General features: G+C 40.3%; 2 protein-coding genes across 2 annotated transcripts; both read left to right on the top strand.

The window, feature by feature from the left end:
* The first annotated feature begins 4851 nt into the window (after window positions 1-4851).
* On the top strand, window positions 4852-7334 carry gdf2 (growth differentiation factor 2). Its single transcript, XM_034859756.1, has 2 exons — window positions 4852-5363; window positions 6327-7334. Exons 1-2 carry the CDS (start codon window positions 5012-5014, stop codon window positions 7244-7246), a joined length of 1272 nt encoding a protein of 423 aa, XP_034715647.1. The 5' UTR covers window positions 4852-5011; the 3' UTR covers window positions 7247-7334.
* A 6611-nt stretch (window positions 7335-13945) lies between these two features.
* On the top strand, window positions 13946-24333 carry rbp3 (retinol binding protein 3). Its single transcript, XM_034860849.1, has 7 exons — window positions 13946-16679; window positions 17565-17574; window positions 18499-19911; window positions 20554-20744; window positions 21038-21180; window positions 21908-22568; window positions 24323-24333. The coding sequence occupies exons 1-6, from the start codon at window positions 13951-13953 to the stop codon at window positions 22240-22242; spliced, it is 4821 nt and encodes a 1606-aa protein (XP_034716740.1). The 5' UTR covers window positions 13946-13950; the 3' UTR covers window positions 22243-22568; window positions 24323-24333.
* Window positions 24334-26893: the final 2560 nt, after the last annotated feature.

Here is a 26893-nt window from a genome sequence, read left to right as displayed (position 1 = left end):
CAGATGTTGTTTTGCACTCTGATAAGAAAGAAATTCAGGATTAAACGCTTGGATACTTCTAAATTCCTCGACTTGGAAAGATAAAAACCTGTTAAACGTTGGTACCAAACATTGGTCATTGCAAGCCTCCGTACAATGTTATTTTCAGCCATCAAAGACAGTAGCTAATAGGCCAAAGGCTTTTATTTAATTTAACAGGTTCTTACTGCATATTTCTCAACCCACTAGTTGGGCCTAAAGTAAAAATGACCACAGTTTTGCAACAGATCTTTCTCGGTCCAGTTTTCCCTGCTGTTTATTTTCCTAATGCATGCCCTTATTTGCTGTATCCATGACAGTAGATTTTGTCGTTGCCTTTCATCACTGCATTACTCTATAAAGAGGAACTCTTAAAAGCTTTAAAGGGCCACAAAGAAAGCATTTTATAAAACCCGTAATGAAACAAGTACTGAGTGACTGCATGGGTGAAAGACAGAAATTCCAAGAATGGCCGGACTCAGGCCAACGTCCCCAGACACATTGGCTTGTGTGGTCCGGGCTCAGACCCCCCACAAAAATAAGGGGACATCCCATCATCCATCTAGGATGCAGTGGTGATGGCCTCCGCCATCATGGCTTTGTTCTATTTGCCAGTGGTATAAAATCATCCCTGATCTCATGCCAGATTTTATAGATCCTCACTATAAATCAGTTGATAAAAGATTTTCCATGTATGGTTCCTAACGTCTGGTTGTTCTTTGCTTAGAAGAATCCTGAAGTGCAAAGGAAGTGTGTAGAATGAACAGAAAACTAATGGGGTAGTTATTGCCACCATGGATGAGCCCAACACTCTGTCACTCTCTGGTGTGCAGCCTTGTGGTAGGGTCTCATCTTAAATAGAATGATTAGAATCAGAATTAAGGAATTTAAACAGTATACTGTGTTTTACACTGGTACAAACGCATGTTAAAGTGTCAACATGTTATGTTAATCTATACGTTAAAGGGGAACTTTGTAGTATGAAGTTTTTTTCCGCCCCCCCTTGCAACTTTGGCTTAAGCGCCACGAAGTATTGCATGATATCAGGTCTCGCAATGTAAGGAATTGCTTCACGGCACTGCACACATACAGCCATCCAGGAAACTGCTAACAAGGTAGCGATGAAGTTTTTCACACTGTCGTCATGGCTGAGCCAGCGAAAATTAAGCAGAAAGCTAGGAAACCGTTGTCAGGGGAACATAGACAAAGGAAACGGCAGACTGACAGAGCGAGGCATCAGACACAATTTGACATAGGAGCTGTCAAATATCCACTCCGAAGCTGTGGGGGAGCTCTGTAGAGAAACCTGCCAGCAAAAAGAGAAGAAGTGGGCAAAACGTTATCGTGTCCTTTTTAGGATTTAATACTTTACTACTTTAATACTAATTTCCGCTGAACAGTCTGCAGACTAAAACAAATTCAAAGTGATAAAAACTAATTCATTTTTAAGAATAGAAATTCTAAAACTCATTAGTTGAGATTGATGCAGGAAATTTGCCAGTTAAAGTTGAAAATTCACATACAAAGGCAGACGTAGGAACGTCCTACAGACGTAGGAAACCACACATGAAACCACATCCATCCATTACAAACACTCCTGTGTGGCTTACCTTAGTCAGGGTCTGAACCCTCATCTCCTGGGTGTCAGTAAACATAATTTCCCACTGGACCATTTCTTTGGCTAAGAAAGAAGAAACATCACCTTCATCAACCTGCAGAAAAACAAAGTTTGTCTTTTCCTTCCATCGCTCCTTAAACCTCTTAGACAGATTGTCCATTAAAAAAACATCTTAAATGTGTTGACAATGCTTCTAAAAAAAACGTTATCCCATTCCAAGATATAAGTGATGACCAATCAAAACCCTTTAATACAGTGTATCACATCCATCTATACAATAAATTCCCTGAAACCTGATTCACACATGTCAACTGACTATGAAGTTCAATCTTAATTGGAATATTGAGATCATTTTTTCAAACCCCTCAGAGCTCATTTAAAAACCAAAATGTCTCAGTGTGAAAGTTGAAAGATCAAATCTTTGCCTTTTGATTTTTCTGCTTAATAAAAGGATTCTCTTATTGTGAAAAGCCTGTACTTGAACTCATTAAAATACCTCAGAGGAGGAAATCAGTCCCAACATGTTTCTGTCTTCTTTTAGGACAAAGAGTAATCAATCAACTCACCAAACAGGAAGTGACTCATATCTCAGCTAATATGCCTCAGAGGAGTTTGAACCGGCTGTTGGAGGCCACATTGATGTCTCATGGGTTATATGTAGCTCTGGCCACTTTACAGTGCCATAAATATGTACTGTCAGGTAGCTCACACCACGTCAGGTAGCCTAAATACTGCCAGAGGTTTGAGAAGCAAATGTGCACTGGAGGTACTAATGAGAATAACTGTAATGTGGCTTACATAGGTTGCACTTCATTACTTTATTTTGTTCATCATAAAATCAACATTCTTTTTAAAGCAGTTTTTTTTTTCATGACACTACCCACAAATTTCAAACTGATGTATTTTAATTAGAAGTAGCTTATATTTCATGCCCGCACCACATATTGTCTTTGTCAGAAAGCATACTCAACTTCACTAATGATGGACTGCCAACAGTAAAAAAAAAAATGAAACTATGTATTTATTTATTTTCCTCCAGAGGGGTAACTCAGGTGATAAAGGTAAACGGGCTGTTGCCGGGGCAACATCAGCCTGTACCTGTGGACGTCCCTGTTGTATGTACACTCAGATTAGCTGTGAATTCTTGGTACTTTATAGTGGACTAAAACACCACTAGGCCTACAAAACAGCGAACACGCTAAATTGCACTTCTTCCGTGACAGGGTTTCAAACCCACCTCATAGCATTAAATGTTACCTTGCTTACTGTTTTCGGTTTTGCTGTTTTTTTTAAAATTTGTAATCCATATCAGGTGTGTAGGTCACTCCCACGGCTGAAGCTGCTCAGCATTAATGAGACAGAAGCATTAAAGCCTCTGAACATCCACATGGGAGATTTCCGTTATTGTGGCTGATTAGTACTCTGTGCTTACATGGAAGGTGGCCCAGAGCGTTGATGGAAATGTATTAGGTTACAAATCTGTATCTACTGAAGAGAATGCTACAGCTGTCATTTGTGCTGGGGTGCAACAGAGCTAACAAGAGACTCGGGAAAATGTCAATCAATCAGTATATACACACCCACACAGTCCTGGGAGGAGGTCCAATCAGCCAAAATAACTGTAAACACCTCTGTGGTTATTTGGGGCCTTGAAGTGGCCAGTCCACCACCACCACCACCACCCCCTACTGGGTTATTACATTTCTCTGTCCCTATTAATTCTAGGAGCGGAGGACAGAAAAACAAAGAGTGAGCAGAAACAATTGAAGAAAAAATCAAATAATTGAAAGTCAGAACTAATAGACAGCTCTTACTGCCCTACTGGCTTTCTCAGCACACACATACTAGTTATGTTTCCTCCCAATTGTCAATGAAAGGACCTGATGTTGGCTAAAAGCATTCATGCGAATAAAGCCAGTGAAAATGTGTTTCCATCTAACAGACTTTTTTTTGCGATCAGATTGGTACATCGAATTGATTCGAGACATTTTAGGGTGTTTCCATTCATTTTCCCACTTAATCGCACAACATTCAAGTAACATTTGACAAACAGTTTACTGCTAACCCCAACCGGCCCGTCAGACACCGCCTACCAAGAGCCTGGGTCTGACCGAGGTTTCTGCCTAAAAGGAAGTTTTTCCTCACCACTGTCGCACTGTTGCTTGCTCTGGAGGAAACTACTAGAACTGTTGGGTCCTTGTAAATTCTGGAGTGTGGTCTATCTGTATAGTGTCCTTGTTTAATGGCCAGTTGCTACCATAAATTGACCTAAAAACTTATCGTAATTCATTATTTATTCAGCAAATAACCTTTCCATCAGCGCGTGTCGCATGAGCCATTTAGGGATTTTGAGATTGAACGTACAAACTGTGTGTCGATATTGATGAAATTCAAATAGTGCTGTTTCAGGACTTTTTATTCAGTATTATGTAATGTGGATGGAAACATGGCTACTGTCTCTCCAATTCCCTGGCTCACCGCCCAATCCAGCTCCCACTGGCCACTTAATGCTTCTCCCTCGTTAGCGCTACTGAACTTCAGCTGTGGGATTGTGGTCACCAGCACAGGAACACACCTGAATAGGATCACAAATCAAAAAGGAAACACAAAACATTAACAAATACTTGTGTCACCCCAATACATTAGCTGCAATATTGGCCAAATAGATTGTTAAAAATGAACAATCAATTCCATCACCCAAAATGTTCTGTATTGCCTGTATTACTTCCTGCCTACATGACCAAACAGCTGCGCAGTTCCAAAATATATGGACATGATCTGTCAGCTTTTCTCCACATTTCCTCCCATATGGGCCCCTTCCCATTACACCGGTCTGAACACTTTTTACAAGTTTACAAGATAAAGATCAACAAGGGATCAAAGTCATGTGGAACATGTGTGTGGCATGCAATATTAGTGGTTGGACTGACACACATTGCTAAGCAATGATATTGGCAAAGAATGCAATGTCCAGTTTTGTTTCTTTTAAGTGTTTTGTTTCCACTGGCCTCAAAACCGTAAGCTGGGAAAAGGCATTTTATGGAAATGTCTGCTTGTCAGTAATCTTCTAGTTTCCAGTGCCTGCCTCATTATCGCTGTCAAGTGTTTACACTGTCTTCATTAACAGCCAGCCCTCTAATGATAACAAAGTCTAAAAGAAGGCATCAATGGCACTGATAAGCTTGGCCAAGCTACTATTTTGGTTGACACAAGCTTCTCTGTTTACTCTAGGAGCATGGGAGTGGACACCAGGACTGTGGTTCTTGCATTGTGGTTCTCCATTTTCAAACCTTGCCATCGCAAAGTCGGTTTTCAAGCCAGAAAGAAGGTAAAGTTGGTGTCAGCTCAGTGGCTTAGAAGGGATCTGATTTCAACATGCAGAGCTCCAGATCATTCCTGGTCCAGGTGTGTATGTGTCTGGTGGCTTCTATTTGCTCTTGCACCTGTAAACCTCTCAATAATGACATCCAGAGTGAGCACCATGAGAGACTCTACTCTCAGCTGTTAGAGGAGGACCTACTGGAGGAGGAAGACACAAACTCAAAGATGGAGAACCTGCTGGGAACCATGAGGGAGGTTTTTCTGAGGAAACTCAACCTGTCGGATGTTCCTCAGGAGACCAGCAAGATCTACCCCCCTCAGTTTATGATGGAGCTCTACAATAAATACGCCTCGGACAGCTTGGCAAACCCACAGTCTGATGTTATACGAAGCTTCACTGTCCAAGGTACAGAGAAAACTTGACATGTCAATAGTATGATCTTCAATAATCTTCTGTCTATCTTATTGAAGGGAGTTGTTAAGACAACATCTTTTCTGGGGCCTTTTTTAATTAGTCATAGTAGTCATAGTCAAAGAGTTGAAATGAATATTTGGAAATCCCTACTACTACTGTCATTCATGTAGCAGGTCAATATTATCCATGTTTGACATTATAGAGGGTTTTCACTCATCACAGCTACAGAAAATAATCTGTATTAGCATTTTCTTGGCACATTTTATAATAGTTGAATTGTTCAGTTAGGGTTTTTGTAAATTACATTATACAAAGCTCTCAACCAGTGGTTTCCAACCTTTTTGGCCTGTGATACCTTCAAAGGAGATCTAAAAATGTTTTTGTATAGCAGAATCATGCCTTTTCAGGTTATTCTCAGATTTATCTTGCCAACCCTTGTGGGGGCCCCAATCCCTTGGTAGGAACGACTGCATGTATTACAGAGCATTTCTTTCTTTGAGTAGTTGCACTACAGCCACATGATAGCCGTGTTACTACTTCCGATGACTGAAATGGCTGTATGTTACCTAGAAATGGCCAAATAGAGACTTGATTAGTGATGCCCCTCACATTTTTTAAAATATAATAAAGTGTTTTTAAACATCTTTTGTCCTGCATTATACAAAGTCTCTCTTTCCTGGGTCCACTCTATTGTCCAGACTATGAAAACACACCAGTATTTCTGTAACCTTAGCATTCTGTACATCAATCTATGATTTGAATATTGCTAACTAACCAAAACGCAATGCCCACTGGAGAACACTAATTTTTGGGACACAATCAGATATATATAAATATACTTTTAAGGATGCATATACTGATTTCTTAGAAGAATTTCTACTTTATTTCATTTTGACCTACCAAAAAATCTCAGCTGCTGTTTTAAATGATCCCCTCTTTGTTTCTCTCCAACAGATATCCCCCTCTCTGTGACAAATGGCACAAAGTCAAAGTACAGGCTGCAGTTCAACATCAGCATCCCCAACCATGAAAAGATCACTGCTGCTGAACTACAACTCTTCTTCTTGCCAGATCCCACGTCAACGGTCAGCTTCCACAATTTTAAGTCCACCATCAAAGTCTATGAAGTGGATTACAACAATTTCACATCCACCACCCAATTGCTGGTTGGCAAAGAGGTGACAGGCTTGGATAACACATGGGAGACGTTTGATTTGACCACATTTATTCAGAGGTGGATCAAGGAAGGCCATGCAGCGACTGTTTTTGATGTAGTGGTGGATAGGAAGGACTGTGGGGCCTCTAAAGGTGGAGAAGAAGGAGCAGGCTGTTTGAATATGAGCGTGTCTTTTGGAGATAACACTTCAGCGGCGTTAATGGTCTTCTCAGATGACCTGGGTAGCAGGAGTAGGGAGACAACGAATGAATTAAGAGAGATGATCCTCCGCGAAGAAGAAACAATCTTACACTCGGGCGCCGACTGGAACAGAGGAGATCAGCTTACAAACGAGATCCCGGAGGCTCAGCATCTACGGAGAAAGAAAAGAAAGGCAGAGAGGGAATATTGCCGGCGGACCTCTCTTAAAGTCAACTTTAAAGACATTGGATGGGACAGCTGGATTGTGGCTCCTCCAGAATATGACGCCTTCGAATGTCGAGGCTTGTGTTACCACCCGCTGACGGACGAAATGACTCCGTCAAAACACGCCCTCATCCAGACGCTGCTCAACATTAAGAACCCCAAGAAGGCCAATATGGCCTGCTGTGTCCCCATTAAACTGGACCCCATCACTGTCATGTACCAGGAGAATGGACGCCTAACTATAAGATACCTTTATGAAGAGATGAAGGTGGCAGAGTGTGGCTGCAGGTAGTCACAGAGACTTGGTTTGCTCTGGTGGTAGCACACGTAATTTCCTGGTATAGTTGGTTCCTCCATTGACCGAGTGATAGGAACATGCCAATTGTAATGTTCACAATCTTGTCTTAATGTGTGAGCATGCTAACATTTGCTAATTAGCAGGGATTCATGGAATCTGCAGCCCCAGAATTTTGCAGAAATGTACACAGATTTTACGCAAATTATAAATTATAAATAAAACTTATAAATAAACAAGTGCAAAAAAAAACGTTAAATGCTATAGGTTTTCATTATGGATCGCTGCTAAAAACTGTAAAGAAAAAATCTGCAGATTCCATTTGTGTCTGCTAATCAGCACTAAAGACAAGGTACAGCCTGATGATGGCGCTAGATGAAAAGTCAGGGCATACCATTATTAAAATTCATCATCCTGGGATCATGGATGTGTGTACCAAATCTCACAGCAACCCATCCAATGCTGTCAAGATATAAAACACAATTCAACCTCATGGTGGCAGACATGGAAAAGTCAGAGGATCACCAAAGTCACAGTTAACTCCAGTTAACAGGCCAACCAACAAACTGACATTGCCATCCTTAGAGCCAAGCGGCTAGCACGGCTGACTATCTAATAAAGGTCATGCAATGCTTAAAATAAATAAACTATAAGTACCTTCTTGACACCGTAGCCATGAAATAATGATATGTAGCATTTACAGTTGGATATTCCTTCAAATTGCTCATTTAAAAAAGTCTGAAACTCAAATAGTTTAATGTCTGCAATGCAGCACGTCAACGGGTCCACAACACCTTTATGCTTTAATGCATTCTAATGGAACCTTTTGCCCTTGCTTACATTATGTTTTTATCATTTATATGTTATATATAAAACTAGCAAGCAGAAAACCAAAACAGACATCTCTGCATTGTGTATTTAATACTGTAGATAAAAAGCTTGCCTGTACACAGTTTTTTATCTAAGGGTTTTGGGCAATACCTATAAAATTGTATTTTTATGCAGTAAATAATATAAAACAGAACGGAAATTATGTAAAAAGTAAAATTATATACATTTTGTTAATAGACATCTTTGATTACCATTTAACCTAGTATAAAATATTTTTTTTAGATAAAAATCTTGCTACAGCATGTAAATCTGTGCATTACCATTGTAACTGTGTAATTGTTCATATTAAAGGAGAATTACGACCAAAATCAATTAATCTTGATAACTTTAAAAAAGGCAGTACTTTCAATTCAAAAAACCCGACCTAAATCGGTGCTGGCAACACTGAGTAGCTGCAGCTACTTTTACAAGCTTCCACTGAGCTAAAATGGGAGTTAACTGTGCAAGTTTCACAGTGCCTTTGTGCCTCTTAACAGAAACACAATGCAATTAATATGTCTGTACAACATGAACAGGGCCCTTACGTGACATCTAGATACGTTTTCAAGTCAGACAATGTTTTTTTTCACCTATCCTGTCTTGTTCTTGCTGGTAGTTAGCTTGCTAGCCTGGTTAGCTGCTAAATCTAGCTAGCTGCTAGCTGTTAGCTACTATTGATAAGTGTGTTCAGCCATGCTTTCGTGAAAATTACAACGCAGCAGTTCTCTGTGTATTTGTCTTAGACATTTAAAGAAATTGACCAACAGATCCCGTTGTTGTGGACGGAGACCAGTGAAGGATATTAAAGCACTTTCCCGGTGATGGCTGAGCGTTACCGTGCAGCCTCCAACTGAGCTTGACAACGTAAATGTGACGTGAGCAACCTGTCGGAAAGTCTTCAGGTAGCTGTGGCAAGAGAAATCCCAATCATTCCCAATCAGCAGATGGAGAGCGTGGTTATATGTAAGGAGATAACATAGGAACAGGCTAATTACTACTACCTAACCGACTAGTTAACAAAGTAATTAAACCTAAACAGCTAATGTAAGTCAAAACTTTCTGCAAGCTTTCCTGACAATATGGTGATTTGTCGAATATGCGACAGCAAGTTATGACACCGTTTTTTTACTATTTTTATAAAATCGTCTGCTACGAGCCATAACATGAGCTGCAAGGTAATGGAGTCTTTTATACATTGAGGTGTTTTTTTTAAATAAACAACAGACAAATGGAGTCTTTAAACGCTTCAGATGGAGGTCAATGGGATTCTAATGACGGGTGATGACTTTGTAGTAGTGAAATGGCGCCACGGGAGATACGCTTAGAGAGGAGAGGCTAACCCCCTTTGCATTTGTAGCTCATCGAGACTTGGCAGTGTCGATCTGTGTGGTAAATTCAGTGTCGCTGATAACTGCTATTAATAAGTGTGCTCAGCCAGGCTTTTGTGAAAATCATAACGCAGCAGTTCCATTTGTATTTGTAGCTCATCCATTTTGTGTATCATCGAGGCTTGGCAGGGTCGATCTGTGTGGTAGATTCTTTAGCCGGACAGGCAGCCTTTGTCCCCGCCATTCCTTCTGTTCATGTTGTACAGACATATTAATTGCATTGTGTGTCTGTTAAGAGGCACAAAGGCTCTGTAAAAGTTGCCCTGTTGACTGCCATTTTAGCTCAGTTAAAGCTTGTACACGTAGCCACAGCTACTCAGTGTTGCCTGCACCAATTCAGGTCGGGTTTTTTTCACTCCAAAGTGCTGACCTATTTATAGTAATCAAAATTAACATAAAAATATCGTGAATTCTCCTTTTAATACATAACTATTAATAAGTGTTTAAATCACTGCCATACAGACTTGTACAGTGTTCAGCTTGTATATGCATGCTACATTGCTGAGGAGTTTTTTTTTAATTGTACTGAATGTCTTATAATGTCTACATTTTGTTTCTGCAGCTTTGCTACCCTAAAATGAATCAACATGCCACAAAAATAGCCTTTTTCAAGTTTCCCATTTCATCCTGCATTTATTGCATTTACTAAATAGTTTAAGAACAAAAGTCTTTTTCTGTCCAATTCCTACATTTTTGACTTTCTATAGCCTCAGCTGATGCTATACACCTTGTATCTGCAGCTTCAAACTAATAAATATAAGCATTGCCTGTCATATAACTGTCCTGGTTGTCTACTTTTATTCAGATTTTGACTAATATAAATACAATTTAAAGAATATAAATTTAAAGAAATAAATGTGGTAAAGTTGATAATAAATACTAGGTAAAAAAAGTAGTATAAAGATTTTTTTAGACATATTTGCTTGAAACTCAGTGATCTTGACTTTTCTCACAACTTTTCTTGTCATACTATGATAAATTGGTATGCGGTTCATTCAATGGTATAATAATTGTTACCCAATAATACAAAATATGTTAGCAAATAAATATATTTGAACAAACAACACACAGCAACTGTACAAACTTAGTGTGATGGGCATTCATTTATTTAAAATCTATTGTATTTAAAACAAATTAAGTTATCAAACTGCTACATAACATACACACACACAAAATGAATACAAGGGCAAAGAAATAAAAAATAAAACAACACATGGCAAAAAAATGAATAGGCAACTTATGCTTTACATGGTTTCTGTACTATGTAAAAGCGCTTTGAATAGTAGTTAAGACTAGAAAAGCGCTATATAAATACATTCCATTTAGGTTTACATTTACATTTATATTTATATTATGGCCGCTCAAGGAAGGCAACATGAATGAAGAAACAAAAACAATGTATTAAGTAAAAAATAAAGGAAACAAAGGCTAAACAGAGTTGTGCAGAGATACTCTGAGACAGAGGGAGGGAGGTGGAGAAAAGAGGAAAGATTTTGTAAATGGATCAGGGGCCACCGATTAGATCTAATCGGTGGCCCCTGATCAATCTAATCAGTGGCAGCTGGTAGTTGATTGAGAGCGTCCTGAATCAAAGAACGAAAGGGAAGTTAGAAGGGATTTAAGGGATGGGTGAGGTCTCCAGGGAGTGCAGGAAATCTCTCTTTAATTCTTTTTTATAATTACAGGATTAGATTGTAACATACAGGTTTCTTTATTTTTTTATTTTTTTATTATTGAACTGTAACCTATACATAAACCTTGATGTTACACATTTCGGTACAGTAGGTGGCGGTATGCACTTAAACAAGTTGGTTGCGACAGAAAGAAAGAAAGAAAGAAAGAAAGAAATTAAACCAGGTACACAATATGTACATTCAAATACTGTATAAAAGGTATTCTCAGACGTGTCTGTAAATTTGAATTAGCATTTCTTTTCAAACCTCTAGTGTGTTTTCACCCATAAATGAATGCAGCAGCAGTAAGGACATAGAGTCCCAGCAGTAAGTTATATCTGTCTCCCACTGCTGGCTAGATGCAGATGATAATAGGGAAAACAGCTGTGTGTCTTTCAATCCCTTAGGCAGTGACTGGGTCAACAAAGAGTCAAATGACAGACTATGTTAAACTGGTGCGGTTATATACTGAATAAGCTCATCTGTCCTATTGGTTTAGATTAGTATTTAAAGTGTTTACTTATTTATCTACTAAAAATGGTTATAAAGTTCAATGTTGTACTGTTTTACTTTGTGACTGTTATTTTTACACGTGTAATCAGGAATCCCGTGAATTAAGATATTTTTGGGTATTTGGTATTTGGTATTTAATGTGAAAAAGGTTGGGTGCAAAAAGTCATGAATATTGTTTTCATGTAGGCTGTACTGTATGTTATTCACACCATCCAACACAGGGCACAATCCTGCATTACCAAACGTTGACTCGTCTGTTAAGTCACTCAAATGACATGAACATATATGTAACTGTTGTTTGTTGGTGGTCAAATCACAGATAAACTAATCAGAGGCTGACTTGTAAAAACATGTGCATATGAATTTAACAAACTAATTCCACTCAATCCAAATCTGTTAACTAATAACAAGGCAGGCAATCCCATTTCCATGTCCAGGAAAATAATCGGCTCAGTTGACATTTTCCCCATAAGATGTACTCCCAGTCCTTAACAGCATGTGACAACCGAGCCAATTTAAAATGTCTGGATTAGGAGTATTACCTCTTGAGCCTGCGTTGGTTGTTTTTTTCTGTCCACTCGTGAGCAGCACAACAACAACTGTAAACACAAACGTTACAAGTTGAGATGGCTAATGTTAATGATTATTTAGACATTGATAAGACACAGAAACATTAGCATTCACATTTCTGTTCCTCCAGTATTCACTGACCTTTTACTTCTGATTTGCTCTCTCCTGAGGGGAAAGTGCTATGCTATGTTTACAAGCTAGTTGCTAACTTTGTCAGTCTGCTGTTTGGTGCTAGAGAGGTAGCGTATCGGCCTAGGATTTTTTGTCGGCGTTTTCAATAAAAACACTTGCCCTCTATGTCTGGAAATGACGCTGATGAGAGCAGACCAAAGTGGTAAAGTTGTGGACCAGAGTGTTTTTAATGAATTTATAACGTTGCAGGCTAACTAGCAGATAGCTAGTGTGTAGCTGTTGTTGCCTACTGATAAAGTATCCAATAAGATTATTTCAACCAACAGAGCACCCCTGTATTCAGAGAATGTTTTTGCAGTTTCAATTCCACACTTAAAATGTTTGTTCACTGTCGTAAAGGGCAAAGTATGACACAAGACGTTGTTTGAAAGTCTTGAGTGGTGTCTTGGGGATTGTATTATGTAAGGCGCGAGGGGGTATTAAAAGTTAAGACATGGAGATTAGCAGAACACAGACTAACATTTGAAAAGAGATGATGTTTGGCTGCATAATTCTGAGCTGCAAAATCTTTTGGATCAGGGTCACACAGGGCCCTTTTGGATGTCAGGTTCATGGTCAGCTTATGAAGATTCATTACTTCAGCAAAAAGTGAAATTAAATTGAAATTAAATGTGCATTTAAGTATTATTCACATGGGCACTTTCTTTGTTTCACAATCCAAAAAATGAGAAGATATAATTAATTTCAAAAATACAGAAGAAATTACCACAGCAAACAATATTTAAAAAAAGAGAGAGAACGCATGGGAAAAAGTAGAATAAGCAAATAATTTAGCATTCATCCATCCAAAAGTCTTTCCAATCAACCTTTTGTTTCCATATCCAGAGTGTGGGTATGTTCTTTTTCAACCAATTCTGATCCTGCATGTGTTTTAAGAAGGCTTTGCCACGTGTCTACAAACTGTGTAATCGTGTCACCAGTGGAGCAACCTAGACATGACCCCTAAAGCTACCAACAGCACCAAAATACACAACCATAAGCTTTCAGAACAGACAATGGAGAGAGAGTTAGTGAGGGAACGTTAGAATTTCTGAGCAGGCTTTCACATTAATCAGTCCACCCCAAACAAGTTTGACCTCTCCCTGGGACCAGTTTTGTATCTAAAAGAAAAGTTGAGGTGGTTTCAATGTAAATAAGATAACGTGGTGAATTTGGATAGGACGCAGACTGTAATTCAAGCCTAAATAAGATAATAGTAGTAAAAAATCATGTCAAGTACATTAAACATGCACTGTGCTTGTTTAGGAAAAGATTTTAAACCGTACAAGCTCAGAATTCCCACTTTTCATTTTGTCTGTTATTATCTACAGGCCGAAGCACCACAGATAATGCGATTAAAGGTTTATTGGGGACAAAAGCTTCTTATGTCATTGATGTCGTCGTTGTCCAAAAAACCCACAACAGTGACAGTGTTCCCTCCTACAAAAACCTCACCAAAAACAATTGAACAAATGCAGCCCAGTGGAAAAAAGTAGCTCTCTTTCCATCAGTGGTAATGAAGACATCCACGATGACAAATCACACACCACCACTGCCGTTGATTCTTTTTTTATGTACACTTTCTGTCAACTCATCATTCCAGCCCGCCCTGGTGTTAGAAATGGCCAAGATTCTTTTGGAAAACTACTGCTTTCCTGAGAACCTAGTTGGGATGGAGAAAGCTATCCAACAAGCGATCAACAGTGGAGAAATCCTGCAGATTTCAGATAGGAAGACCCTGGCCTCTGTGCTCACAAACGGAGTACAAGGGGCACTGAATGATCCTAGGTTGACTGTGTCATATGAGCCCAATTTCATCCCGGGGATGCCACAGATGCTGCCCTCTCTGCCCATAGAGCAACTGATCTGGCTGGTAAGAAACTCTGTCAAGCTGGACATCCTGGACAACAACATTGGATATTTGCGGATGGATCGGATCATTGGGGAGGAGACAGCTACAAAGCTTGGCTCCCTGCTGAGGGACAACATCTGGGACAAAGTTGCTCACACATCCTCACTGATCTTGGACCTGAGGTATAGCACAGATGGAGAATTGTCTGGAGTTCCCTTTATAATCTCCTATTTCTCAGACCCTGAGCCTCTCGTTCATATTGACACTGTGTATGACAGGCCCTTAAATACAACTATTGAGCTGTGGACCATGCCCTCAATAATGGGGGAAAGGTATGGAAAGAAGAAAGACTTGATTATTTTGACCAGTAAGCGTACCATGGGGGCTGCTGAGGCAGTGGCATATACATTAAAAAGCCTAAAGAGGGCCATTACAGTTGGGGAAAGGTCTGCTGGTGGGTCAGTAAAAGTCCAAAAGATTAGGATCCTTCATTCGGATTTCTACATAACAGTTCCTGTGGCGAGATCAGTTAATCCAATCATAGGCCATAGCTGGGAAGTGAGTGGTGTTTCCCCAACAGTCAACGTCCTTGCCAAGGAAGCTGTCGCAAAAGCCAAGTCCCTTCTGGCTGTAAGGAGTGCCATTCCAAAAGTGGTGCAGAGTATCGCTGATGTGATCAGGAGGTTCTATGTTTTCACTGACATATCTGAGGAGGACCTAGCAGTCAGACTTAACCAGGACCTCCAGTCTGTGTCTGAAGATCCACGACTGATAATCAAATACATGCAAGGTATTGCTGCCATACTAGAGGAGGACCCTGAGCTTGAAAACATTCCAGATGATTTGGAATCATTGAAAAAACTTGTAGATACGATTAAAGTGGAAATTCTCCTAAACAATACTGGCTATCTCCACATAGGCAAGTTTTTCAAGTCATATGCAGGGGCTAAATTAGAAGAGCTCATGGCTAAAAAGATATGGGAGCCCCTCAAAGAGACTAATAACCTGATTATTGATCTACGCTATAACACTGGTGGATCCTCTACCTCTCGAGCCCTCATACTGTCCTATCTGCAGGACACTTCCCAGAAGCATCATTTTTTCACAATATATGACCAAATTCAGAACATGACAACCAAATATGACTCTCTGCCTCAAATTGCTGGCCCGACCTATGGTTCCAAACGTGGAGTTTACGTGTTGACAAGCTACGACACAGCAAGCACCGGCGAAGAGTTTGCTTACCTGATACAGTCACTTCATCGGGGCACAGTCATTGGGGAAATTACATCTGGTACCCTGATGCACTCAAAGTCGTTCCAAATAGAGGGAATGGCTATTGCAATCACTGTCCCTTTCATCAACTTTGTAGACAACAATGGTGAATGCTGGCTGGGAGGTGGTGTGGTCCCCGATGCTATTGCTCTAGCCGAGGAAGCTGTGGAGCATGTTTATGAGATTGCAGATTTTCACCAAGGGCTCAAGTTCCTCATAGAGGGAACTGGGGAACTGTTTGAAAAACACTACACAATTCATGAAGTTGCAAAAATGGCCAGCAAGGTACTTTTGACCAAATGGGCTGAAGGAATATACCGGGCAATTGTTGACTTTGAATCTTTGGCATTTCAGTTAACGGCAGACCTCCAAGAGACTTCAGGAGATCACCGCCTCCACGTCTTCCATTGCGATGTTGAGCCAGAGTTGCTTCACGACACCCCAAAAATCCCTACCACGGAAGAAGTGGGATACATTATTGACGCTTTGTTTAAAATTGAGCTTCTGCCAGGTAATGTTGGGTATGTAAGGTTTAACATGATGGCAGATGTGGAGGTGGTAAAAGCCATTGGACCACAACTGATAAAATTAGTGTGGAGCAAGATAGTAAACACAGATGCCCTTATAATTGACATGAGGTACAACACTGGTGGATATTCAACAGCAATTCCCCTAATATGCACCTACTTCTTTGATGCTCAACCATTGCGGCATCTTTACACTGTCATTGACAGCAACAAATCCACCATTACAAAAGTCATGACATTGCCTCAAGTCAGAGGTCCAAGGTACGGGTCCTCCAAGGATGTCTACATCCTCACCAGTCAGATGACAGGGTCAGCAGCCGAAGTGTTCACCCACTCTATGAAGGACTTAAATAGAGCCACAATCATTGGAGAGCCAACAATCGGAGGATCTCTATCGAGTGGAACCTATCAGATCAGGGACAGCGTCCTGTACGCTTCAATTCCTAACCAGCTTGTGTTGAGTGCAGTCACTGGGAAAGAGTGGAGCATTTCAGGGGTTGAGCCTCATGTTACTGCCTCGACAAATTACGCTCTTACTGTCGCACAGAGACTCATAGCAGCAAGTCACTTGATGAGAGCGCAAGGAAAATAGTATTCTAGCTTCCTATTAAAACTATTAGTTAATTTTTTTTGTATGTTTAGCTACCACTTCAACATGTAAATGTGCTATATTTAAATGGCGCTTTTCTAGTCTTAACAACTATTCAAAGCGCTTTTACATCATAAAGGAAACATTCACCATTCATACACTGTGGCCGAGGCTGCCGTACAAGGTGCCATCTGCTCATCAGATAAACATTCACACACTGTGCGCAGCATCGGGGAAAACTTGGGGTTCAGTGTCTTGCCCAAGCACACTTCAACATGGGACTGCAGGGCAAGGGATTGAACCCCCAACCTTCCGATTGGCAGACAACTACTCTAGCACTGAGCCACAGCCGCCCCATCTAAGTCAACTTTTTATGTGTGCAAATTGCGGCCTTTGTGATATTTACAGAAACCCAGACCGGCCAGTCTCTGCTATGACATTATACCTTTGAGGTGTTTAGCTGATGCTTCTATCCAGAAAGGTGTGTACTGAGTGAGTATGGATTCAATGTAATCATAACAATTATGCATTTTATTTAAATATCACTTTTTGCAACACTTAGACCCTTTGGAGAATAAAAAAAAGAAAAGAAATCCACACAGATTAAAATAAACATTAAAAGCCCTTTACAAGGTGAATTTTGATTTAAACATGGATTAATCGGTGCTGTCATGGATGTGTTTGGGGAGAGAGTTCCAGAGGGAGGGGGCTGTTATGGAGAAGGCTCCGTCACCCTAGGTCAGGCGCTTGGTCCTGGGTGGAATGTATATTCGGAAGGTATTAGCTGTGGATAGGATAAAACCTCAAAATCTACTTAACTACGCTGACATTAAAAACAATGAAGATTATGTACTGTGATGTGTGATAAACCATTGAAATTACAATAGCCTCAATACAGTGGGAACAGTGAAAAATTATTGTGTTGTGTGTGTGTATTGTGAAAGCCTTCCTATTAATAAAATGCACCAAACATCAGTGTTTCTTGAAGTAAATTACATTGCACATACTTATTATATAATTTAGATTATTTAGCCATTACATCATCCCACCTGTTTATTTTAATTTGTATCATGTGAAATTGCCCTTGTCTCTTCTATTTTAATATTTTCTGTTATTTATTTTTAAATTACATTTTAAATGTCTTTAAATCCGTTATGGGGTCAACATTCTGTTGACCCATATTATTAATGCATTAAAAATTAATTGGTCATTAAGTAAATGTGTGTTGATCATTGTTGTTGTCATTACGTTGGATAATTTCTTATTTCTTTGCTACATGTCTTTATTGTTTGCTTAATTCCTTTGCATTGTAGTTTTTAAGTATGCTGTAATAATGTTTCAGCTTTCCTGTTTCTTTGCTGCAAAACTAACAGCAGAGGGAGTAAGTGTCACACAAACCTAAACTGAATCTTGGCGTTCCCTTCACCACTGCAAGTGAGAATACCACTACCAGATGCTTTCAAATGTGAACCATTTGAGACAATAAAATAATTCTGTTGTTATTGGTGGACTTATTTTAATTATATCATTCAATTCACTTTCCAGACATTATTAACAAATGAGCTAAACTTTAAGTTTTGTGTTGAATTATGTGGAATTATGAGTTTTCACATGCTTTAAAAAAAAAAGTTTGACATGTTTTTATGTAAAATAAAATGGAATGAAAGTCCCACATCAATGATTTACCCTTATAGATACTGACACCAAGAGGCTTAACAAGTGAACCAACCAACCAAGGAACAAAGCTTGACTTATTTGACCCAGGTAGCTTTAAATAGGTGTTCAAACTTACTTGGGTAAATGTGAGACTATTACTTTTAGCAACACCTCCTTGTTACTACACATTCATGTCTAGGTTATTATTGTCTTACCGAAGCACTTAGGATAATACGATTTGAGGTTTATTATGGGGTAAATCCTCTTATGTGTGTGTTAACAGAAACCTTGCAGCCAAAACAGTGCCATTTGACGAAGAACCTCCTCGGCTCAACAACCTCCACTTCCCATCTACTCACTTTTTGTCCGACTAAACTGACCAAAATGGCAAAGGCTATCGTCCTGATAGCACCTCTGCTAGTTTTGGGGAATGTTTTCTTTATCCATGCCTCGTTTGCTCCTGGACTCATCGTAGATATGGCAAAAATTGTCATGGACAATTACTGCTCACCAGAGAAGCTGGTGGGTATGAAAGAGGCAATTGAAGCCGCCAGCAGCAACACAGAGATTCTCAACATCCCAGACGCTGAAACATTGGCTAATATCCTCAGTGCTGGATTCCAGACCACAGTCAGTGACCCACGATTGATGGTCTCCTATGAGCCAAACTACGTCCCTGTGGTTCCCCCGAAGATGCCACCCTTGCCCCCTGATCAGCTCATTTCCGTCCTCCAGACCTCGATCAAGCTCGACATTCTTGAGGGAAACATTGGCTACCTGAGGATCGATCACATCCTTGGGGAGGAGGTTGCTGACAAGGTTGGCCATGTGCTTCTAGACCTGGTCTGGAATAAAATCCTGCCAACCTCAGGTCTCATCTTTGACTTGCGCTACACCAGCAGTGGGGACATTACAGGAGTTTCCTACATCGTGTCTTACTTCACCGCAGCCGAGCCTACGATTCACATTGACAGCATCTACGACCGTCCCTCAAACACTACCACTAAGGTGCTTTCTATGTCAACACTTCTGGGGGACAGATATGACATTACCAAACCCCTCATTATCCTCACCAGCAAAAACACCAAGGGCATTGCAGAGGATGTTGCCTACTGCCTCCAGAACCTGAAGAGAGCCACCATTGTGGGCGAGAAGACCGCTGGGGGCTCTATGAAGGTCGATAAAATCAGAGTGGCCGACAGTGACTTCTACATTTCGGTGCCAACCGCAAAGTCCGTGAACCCCATCACCCACTCCTCCTGGGAGGTAAAAGGCGTGACCCCTGATGTGGAGGTAAACGCTGAGGATGCCCTCGCTACCGCCATCAAGATTGTCAACCTCCGTGCCCAAGTTCATGCCATAATCGAGGGATCAGCAACCCTGATTGCAGACAACTACGCTTTTGAAGATATTGGTGCTAATGTTGCAGAAAAGTTAAAAGGGCTCCTGGCAAACGGCGAGTACAGCACGGTTGTCTCCAAAGAGAGTCTGGAGGTTAAGTTGTCCGCTGATCTGAAGACCCTGTCTGGAGACAAGAGCCTGAAGACCACCCACAACACCCCAGCACTGCCACCCATGGTGAGACCTTTTGTACATAAGATTTCTGATTGTGAAAGTATCTTTAACTTTCAATTATTTGTCAAAATGCTTTTTTCGCTTTGAATCAATCAATTAATCACGTTTTTCTTGCACAGCACTTAAGAAATCACAGTAGATAAATGTGCTGTGTAATAAAATACATAAAATACAATACAAAAAAAAGACAAACAAGAAAAATTAAACATGAGAACAAAAATATATAAGGGTGTAGCCGCTCAGAGATGTAGGGTGGGGCAAGACAATTAAGGGATTTAAAAGTCAATAAAAGAATTTTAAAGTGGATCCTAAACTGTACGGGCAGCCAGGGAAAGCAAAAATGGGGGGAAAGTCCTTGTGTTTACGTGTGCCAGTTAAAAGACACGCTGTGGCGTTTTGTACCATCTGGAGCCCTTACATAACCCCCACATACAGTCAAATTAACACAGAGGATTTTGTATTTCACTGAATAAACATGACTGGTCCATGAAAGATATGACATCAATATTATACATTTGGAAACATTTGTAATATGCTGCAATTCAAATATATTTTATATATTATATTAAAAGTGACTTGTTCACTTAGGGATACATATATATATATATACATACATGCAAATTCTTGTTTGTTCATCTACCACAGGATTATTCTCCAGAGATGTACATTGAGCTGATCAAAGTCTCCTTCCACACTGACATATTTGAGAACAACATCGGCTACCTGCGCTTTGACATGTTCGGAGACTTTGAGGAGGTCAAAGCCATTGCTCAGATTATTGTTGAGCACGTCTGGAACAAAGTTGTCAACACTGACGCTATGATTGTTGACCTCAGGTGGGTAATCCTGTTGAGGAAGCAAGTCAGAGCTTCTACTCAAAATGCAGTGTGTCCATTTTGGTAAACAAATTATCCAATAAAGCTGCTAATGCTCATTAGTCCATGACTAAATATAGAGGACTTAGTTCGCAAACATGTTTTTGAGGATATATTTATTTACCTACTGATAAACCAATTTCAACTCTTACTTAAAAATATCTTGACAAACCATGTATGTTTCATCATTGCGTGCAATACTAAAAAGTTAAAAAACGACAATTTAAAAAATTGTTCTTCAACTGTTTTTGCAGAAACAACCTTGGTGGCCCTACAACAGCCATTGCAGGCTTCTGCTCGTATTTCTTTGATGGGGACAAGCAGATTGTGCTTGACAAGCTTTACAACAGACCCTCCGGAACCATCACAGAGCTGCACACCCTGCCTGAACTCACTGGTAATTTAAACAAGAATATTATTCAAGTCAATTCATTTTACTCATTGTGTATAGCGTGTTAATAGGTACCTGTTAGCAACCGACTAAGCTTGTAGCTGGTAGAAGTTTCTTGGAAACTAAAAAGAAAGTTTTAGTGGCCTCAAATTCCCCAGGTGGCCAGACACACAACTTCAAATGAATGCTAACATTGTTCCGTATTTGCCCGATGGGTAAAATTAGCAATTGTTTGTGAACAAGTTTGGCAGTGTTGTGTTTACGGTGTTTTCAATGCACCCAAATGGCCAAAAATCAGTTACATGCAAGTTCAGGAATACAAGAACATAGAAGCATGTTTTCTTTCAAGATGAACTGTCCAATTCACCCAATAAGCCATCAAGCTGTCTGGATGTAATACCTAATTCTTGTTTATATAAGTGATGGGTAATAGATGTTGTTCTGGTTTGCCAATTCACTGTTCAAAGCAGCTTTTGTTAACAAGAAAGCTTTATTTTCCAATGCTAATCTGTTTTTTTGCATTCCTTTGAAAATGAGGTGTGATTGCTTCACCCTTCAACTTTTTTCTTTACATAAGTCACTTTCATAATCGTACCATGATGTTCACCCATGAGTCCTTGCCACTTCCTTCCTTGAACATTGAACATTGGCCCTTTCACTATTCATCCATTCTCTACTCCTTCCACCTCTCAGTTTTAACCCTCTTCTGCCTCCTTTTTATCTTCTTCCTAAGGCACAAGGTACGGCTCCAAGAAGAGCTTGATCATCCTGACCAGCGGAGCAACTGCCGGCGCCGCAGAGGAGTTTGTTTACATAATGAAGAAGCTTGGCCGTGCTATGATCATCGGAGAGACAACCGCCGGGGCCTCCCACCCACCAGAGACCTTCCGTGTTGGTGAGACCGACATCTTCCTCAGCATCCCCACCATTCACTCTGATACCACTGCCGGGCCAGCCTGGGAGGGAGCTGGCATTGCACCTCACATACCCGTTCCAGCTGACGCCGCCCTCGAGACAGCCAAGGGCATCTTCAACAAGCACTTTGCAGGCCAGAAAACTACATCCTGAACAAAGCCAGGGGGGGGGTTAACATGTCACTTTTGCTTTGGCAGCCAAATAGTTTCAAGATTTAGAATTAAGACTTGTTTAAGAAATGAAGTGTAAGTACTAGTAAGAAGCTTGAGGACATATTGTAATCTCGTATTCATTATCTAAAAACCTTTCTAGCCTGTTTGTAATGTTCAACAGTAGGATTACTCTAGATGCTGAAGGTTTTGAGAATGAATGGTGCTGAGAAGTTGATTATTTTAAGGCATGGGTGTGAATTCTTTTGTGTCAAAGATCAGTTTAAACATCAAAACAACTTTACTTTAAATTAGATTTTTGAAGTAAAAGTAAACACACACATAAACGTTTTTAAACTAATTTGGCTATTCATGTATTTTGAGTTTTGGAATTGGCACCATTGTATAGTAATCCAATTGTTGCTTGCTCAGAAACCCCTCATGCATTGTCCTCATTGTGCATGGAAATTACTGTAAGTCCATCATGCTACGTGGGCCTGTTTCGGTTGTATCAATTCCAGTGGTGAGACACAATAAAAAGACAACTGAAATCCAAAAGAACGTTTGTTGGTCATGTTTTCATCAACATCTGTGCAACATGAACAGGGCCCTTATGTGACAACAATATGTGTTTTCAACTTAGACATTGTTTAAATTCACCAACCCTGTCTCTATCCTGCCGGTAGCTAGCTCACTCTGTTACTCTGCTAGCCAGGCTTCCGTGAGAATCACCACGCAGCAGTTCCGTGTATAAGTAGCTCATCCCTTTTGATTTTGATCGATCTGGTAGTTGGTGAACAGGAGGCTTGCTAACGTTGATTTATGTGGTAGTTCCCTTAGCCGCGCTAGCAGGCCCGACCGGCATCCTTGCTTCTGATTTCTCCCCACCTTTGTTGCCTTCCACTTCCAAAAAGAATCCAGTGAGCACCCGGTGGTCTGGGCCAAATCGATCTGCTACAGTTTCCAGCCACAACCACAGATGTTTCCCTTCTACCCTTTACCAGGACTGGTAATTAATAGACAGAATACAACACCAGACAAATACAACATACAGTTCCCATGCTGGATTGAAAGCCAGGAAATAAAAATTTGTTTTAGTCGCGATTTAAAAACCGGTAAACTAGGGGCCAATCTAACATGAAGAGGCAAGTCATTCCAAAGTCTCGGGGCTGCGGCTGAGAAAGCTTGATCCCCTCTGCTCTTGAGCTGTGTTTTAGGGACAACGAGAAGAGACTGGTTTGCAGACCTTAATGACCTTGAAGGAGAATATGGCTTCAACAGATCAGTGATGTAGACTGGAGCTAGTCTATGAAGGGCTTCAAAAACAAACAATAAAATCTTGAAATGAATCCTAAAATTAACTGGGAGCCAGTGAAGAGAGGCAAGGACAAGGGTGATGTGATCCCGCTTACGAGTCCCAATAAGGAGACGAGCAGCAGCATTTTTAAGCAGTTGTAGTCGAGAGAGGGAGGCCTGGCTAACACCTACATACAGAGCATTACAATAATCAAGGCGTGTTGTAATAAATGCATGTACAACCCTCTCAAAGTCTGTGAAGGACAAAAAGGCCTTAAGCTTGGTAAGAAGCCTAAATTGAAAGAAACTTGCTTTCACAACAGAATTGATTGGCTTCTCCATTTTAAAATCACAATCCATTTTTACACCAACGTTTGTTACAACAGACTTAACATAAGGTTGAAAAATGCCCAGGTCTATTTGTGACACATCAGAGGTGCCACTGGGTCTAAAAGCCATGACCTCAGTTTTACTCTCGTTGAATTTAAAAAAATGTAAGGCCATCCAGGCTTTAATATCATTAAAACAGTCAACTAATCTTGCTAAAGAACTACCATCATTTCTCTTGATGGGCAGGTAGATTTGTGAATCATCTACATAAAGATGTAAGCTGATGTTGTGTCTAGATCATTAAAACTTATGGACTGTTGAAGTAAAGTGTGAGAAAAGACTACTTGTGGACAGTTTATACAGCTGTTCAACAGTTATGGACTGTGAAAATAACTTGAACTGTGACCGTTGACCTCTGCTCAAGTACTAGCTTAAAGAAGAGGATTTTCTAGGTCCAGTGCAGAAGAGACTGTTTAAGAAGACAATGTTGGTAAGGTTGGGACAAAATTTATTTTGTCGGTGAGAGTGTGACAGGTTAAAAGGAAAAACTCATAGCCTGTTGTACACTGAAAAGCATTTGTAAGCTCATCGTATGTGAGGATCCCAAAACATTTAAGGGTAAAAAGATCATGCATTTGGTATTAGTTCATAGGATTGATAAAATTCATATAATGGTGTTAAAAAGCGTACAAAGGGTAAAAATTGTAAGAGGAATAAGTAACATTATATTGATTGCTTAATTTTGTATTGCCTAATTTAAGGGTAAAAGTGTTACTCTGTGATCTACTAAATGCTCTTAATCTATGAGCCTGAGATCGATTGCTCTGGTCTCCACCCAAATTCCCAGGGAAGTCGTGGTCTTTTCCTCATCACACTAAAGTTCTCAGTGAGGAAACATAACCGTATGACTCTCGTGATTATTTCTCCCCTTTTTCAGGTACATTATTGATACAAAACAGAGCTACTTTAAATGTAATAACTTGCAGGCCCCCGGTTAGCTCGGTTGGTGGAGAAGGCCCCCATATGAAGAGGGTTACTCCTCGACGCAGCGAGCCCAGGTTTGGCTCCAACCTGCGGCCCTTTGCTGTGTGTCATTATTCAAGATTCAAGATTCAAGAACTTTATTTGCCCTTTGTGTTTTCACACATAGGAACTCTTGTGCAGTAGTTACTCAGAGTCAAGTTGAGTTTAAAAAGACACATCAAGCATTTACATTAAAAATAAATAAAATTTCACAAAACCAGTAAAAAGTACCAATCAAAATAAATAAGTTGCATTCCTAAATTGCAAAAAATATAAATGCATATTGCCCTTGGCCCCTAAAGACAACCCCTTATAAAGATATTAAAGTGCACAGTTATTATTAAAAAATAAGTAAATAAATAAGATGCAAGGTGTATTGCACAGATATGTTACGTTACACATAGCAAAATATTTTCATTTTGTTTTGGCCAAAAGTCTCACTGCAGCTGGAAAGAAGCTCTTATAAAATCGTGTTGTCTTTGTGATGATGCTGTCCGCTCGCTTGTGCCTAAGATTATACAGTGGTGTGAAAAAGTGTTTGCCCCCTTCCTCATTTCCTGTTCCTTTGCATGTTTGTCACACTTAAGTTTTTCAGAACATCAAACCAATTTAAACAATAGTCAAGGACAACACAAGTAAACACAAAATGCAATTTGTAAATGAAGGTGTTTATTATTAAAGGTGAAAAAAAATCCAAACCATCATGGCCCTGTGTGAAAAAGTAATTGCCCCCTAAACCTAATAACTGGTTGGGCCACCCTTAGCAGCAACAACTGCAACCAAGCGTTTGCGATAACGTGCAATGAGGCTTTTACAGCGTCCTGGAGGAATTTTGGCCCACTCATCTTTGCAGAATTGACCTAATTCAGTTACATTAGAGGGTTTTTGAGCATGAACGGCCTTTTTAAGGTCATACCACAACATCTCAATAGGATTCAGGTCAGGACTTTGGCTAGGCCACTCCAAAGTCTTCATATAGTTTTTCTTCAGCCATTTGGTGGTGCTTGCTGGTGTGTTTAGGATCATTGTCCTGCTGCAGAACCCAAGTTCGTTTCAGCTTGAGTACACGAACAGATGGTCGGACATTCTCCTTCAGGATCTCTTGGTAGACAGCAGAATTCATAGTTCCTTTTATCACGGCAAGTCTTCCAGGTCCTGAAGCAGCAAAACAGCCCCAGACCATCACACTACCACCGCCATATTTTACTGTTGGTATAATGTTCTTTTTATGAAATGCAGTGTTCCTTCTACGCCAGATACTTGGAGACACACCTTCCAAAGAGTTCCACTTTTGTCTCATCGGTCCACAGAATGTTGTCCCAAAAGTCTTGGGGATCATCAAGATGTGTTGTGGAGAAATTGAGATGAGCTTTGATGTTCTTTTTGCTCAGCAGTGGTTTTCTCCTTGGAACTCTGCCACGCAGGCCATTTTTGCCCAGTCTTTTCCTGATGGTGGAGGCATGAACGCTGACCTTAACTGAGGCAAGTGAGGCCTGCAGTTCTTTGGACGTTGTTGTGGGGTCTTTTGTGACCTCTTGGATGAGTCGTCGCTGCGCTCTTCGGGTAATTTTGGGCGGCCGGCCACTCCTGGGAAGGTTCACCACTGTTCCATGTCTTCGCCATTTGTGGATAAAGGCTCTCACTGTGGTTCGCTGGATTCCCAAAGCTTTGGAAATGGCTTTATAACCCTTTCCAGACAGATAGATCTCAATTACTTTCTTTCTCAATTGTTCCTGAATTTCTTTGGATCTTGGCATGATGTGTAGCTTTTAAGGATCTTCTGGTGGACCTTACTGTGTCAAGCAGCTCCTATTTAAGTGATGCCTTGATTGTGGACAGGTGTGGCAATAATCACGCCTGGGTGTGGCTAGAGAAATTGAACTCAGGTGTGGACAACCACAGTTATAGTATGTTTTAACAAGGGGGGCAATCACTTTTTCACACATGGCCATGATGGTTAGGATTTTTTTTCACCTTTAATAATAAACACCTTCATTTACAAATTG

Source organism: Etheostoma cragini, chromosome 21 (genome assembly GCF_013103735.1).
Source record: "Etheostoma cragini isolate CJK2018 chromosome 21, CSU_Ecrag_1.0, whole genome shotgun sequence".
NCBI lineage: Eukaryota > Metazoa > Chordata > Actinopteri > Perciformes > Percidae > Etheostoma > Etheostoma cragini.
This window is presented reverse-complemented; position numbering and strand designations above follow the sequence as displayed.

What these genes read in the sequence shown, in the direction of transcription:
- rbp3 (XM_034860849.1), top strand. Translation starts at nt 13,951, where the DNA reads ATGAAGACATCCACGATGACAAATCACACACCACCACTGCCGTTGATT. An exon ending in GCTATGATTGTTGACCTCAG is followed by an intron (nt 20,745 to 21,037) that starts GTGGGTAATCCT and finishes CTGTTTTTGCAG; the next exon opens with AAACAACCTTGGTGGCCCTA. An exon ending in CACCCTGCCTGAACTCACTG is followed by an intron (nt 21,181 to 21,907) that starts GTAATTTAAACA and finishes CTTCTTCCTAAG; the next exon opens with GCACAAGGTACGGCTCCAAG.
- gdf2 (XM_034859756.1), top strand. Translation starts at nt 5,012, where the DNA reads ATGCAGAGCTCCAGATCATTCCTGGTCCAGGTGTGTATGTGTCTGGTG. An exon ending in ACGAAGCTTCACTGTCCAAG is followed by an intron (nt 5,364 to 6,326) that starts GTACAGAGAAAA and finishes TCTCTCCAACAG; the next exon opens with ATATCCCCCTCTCTGTGACA.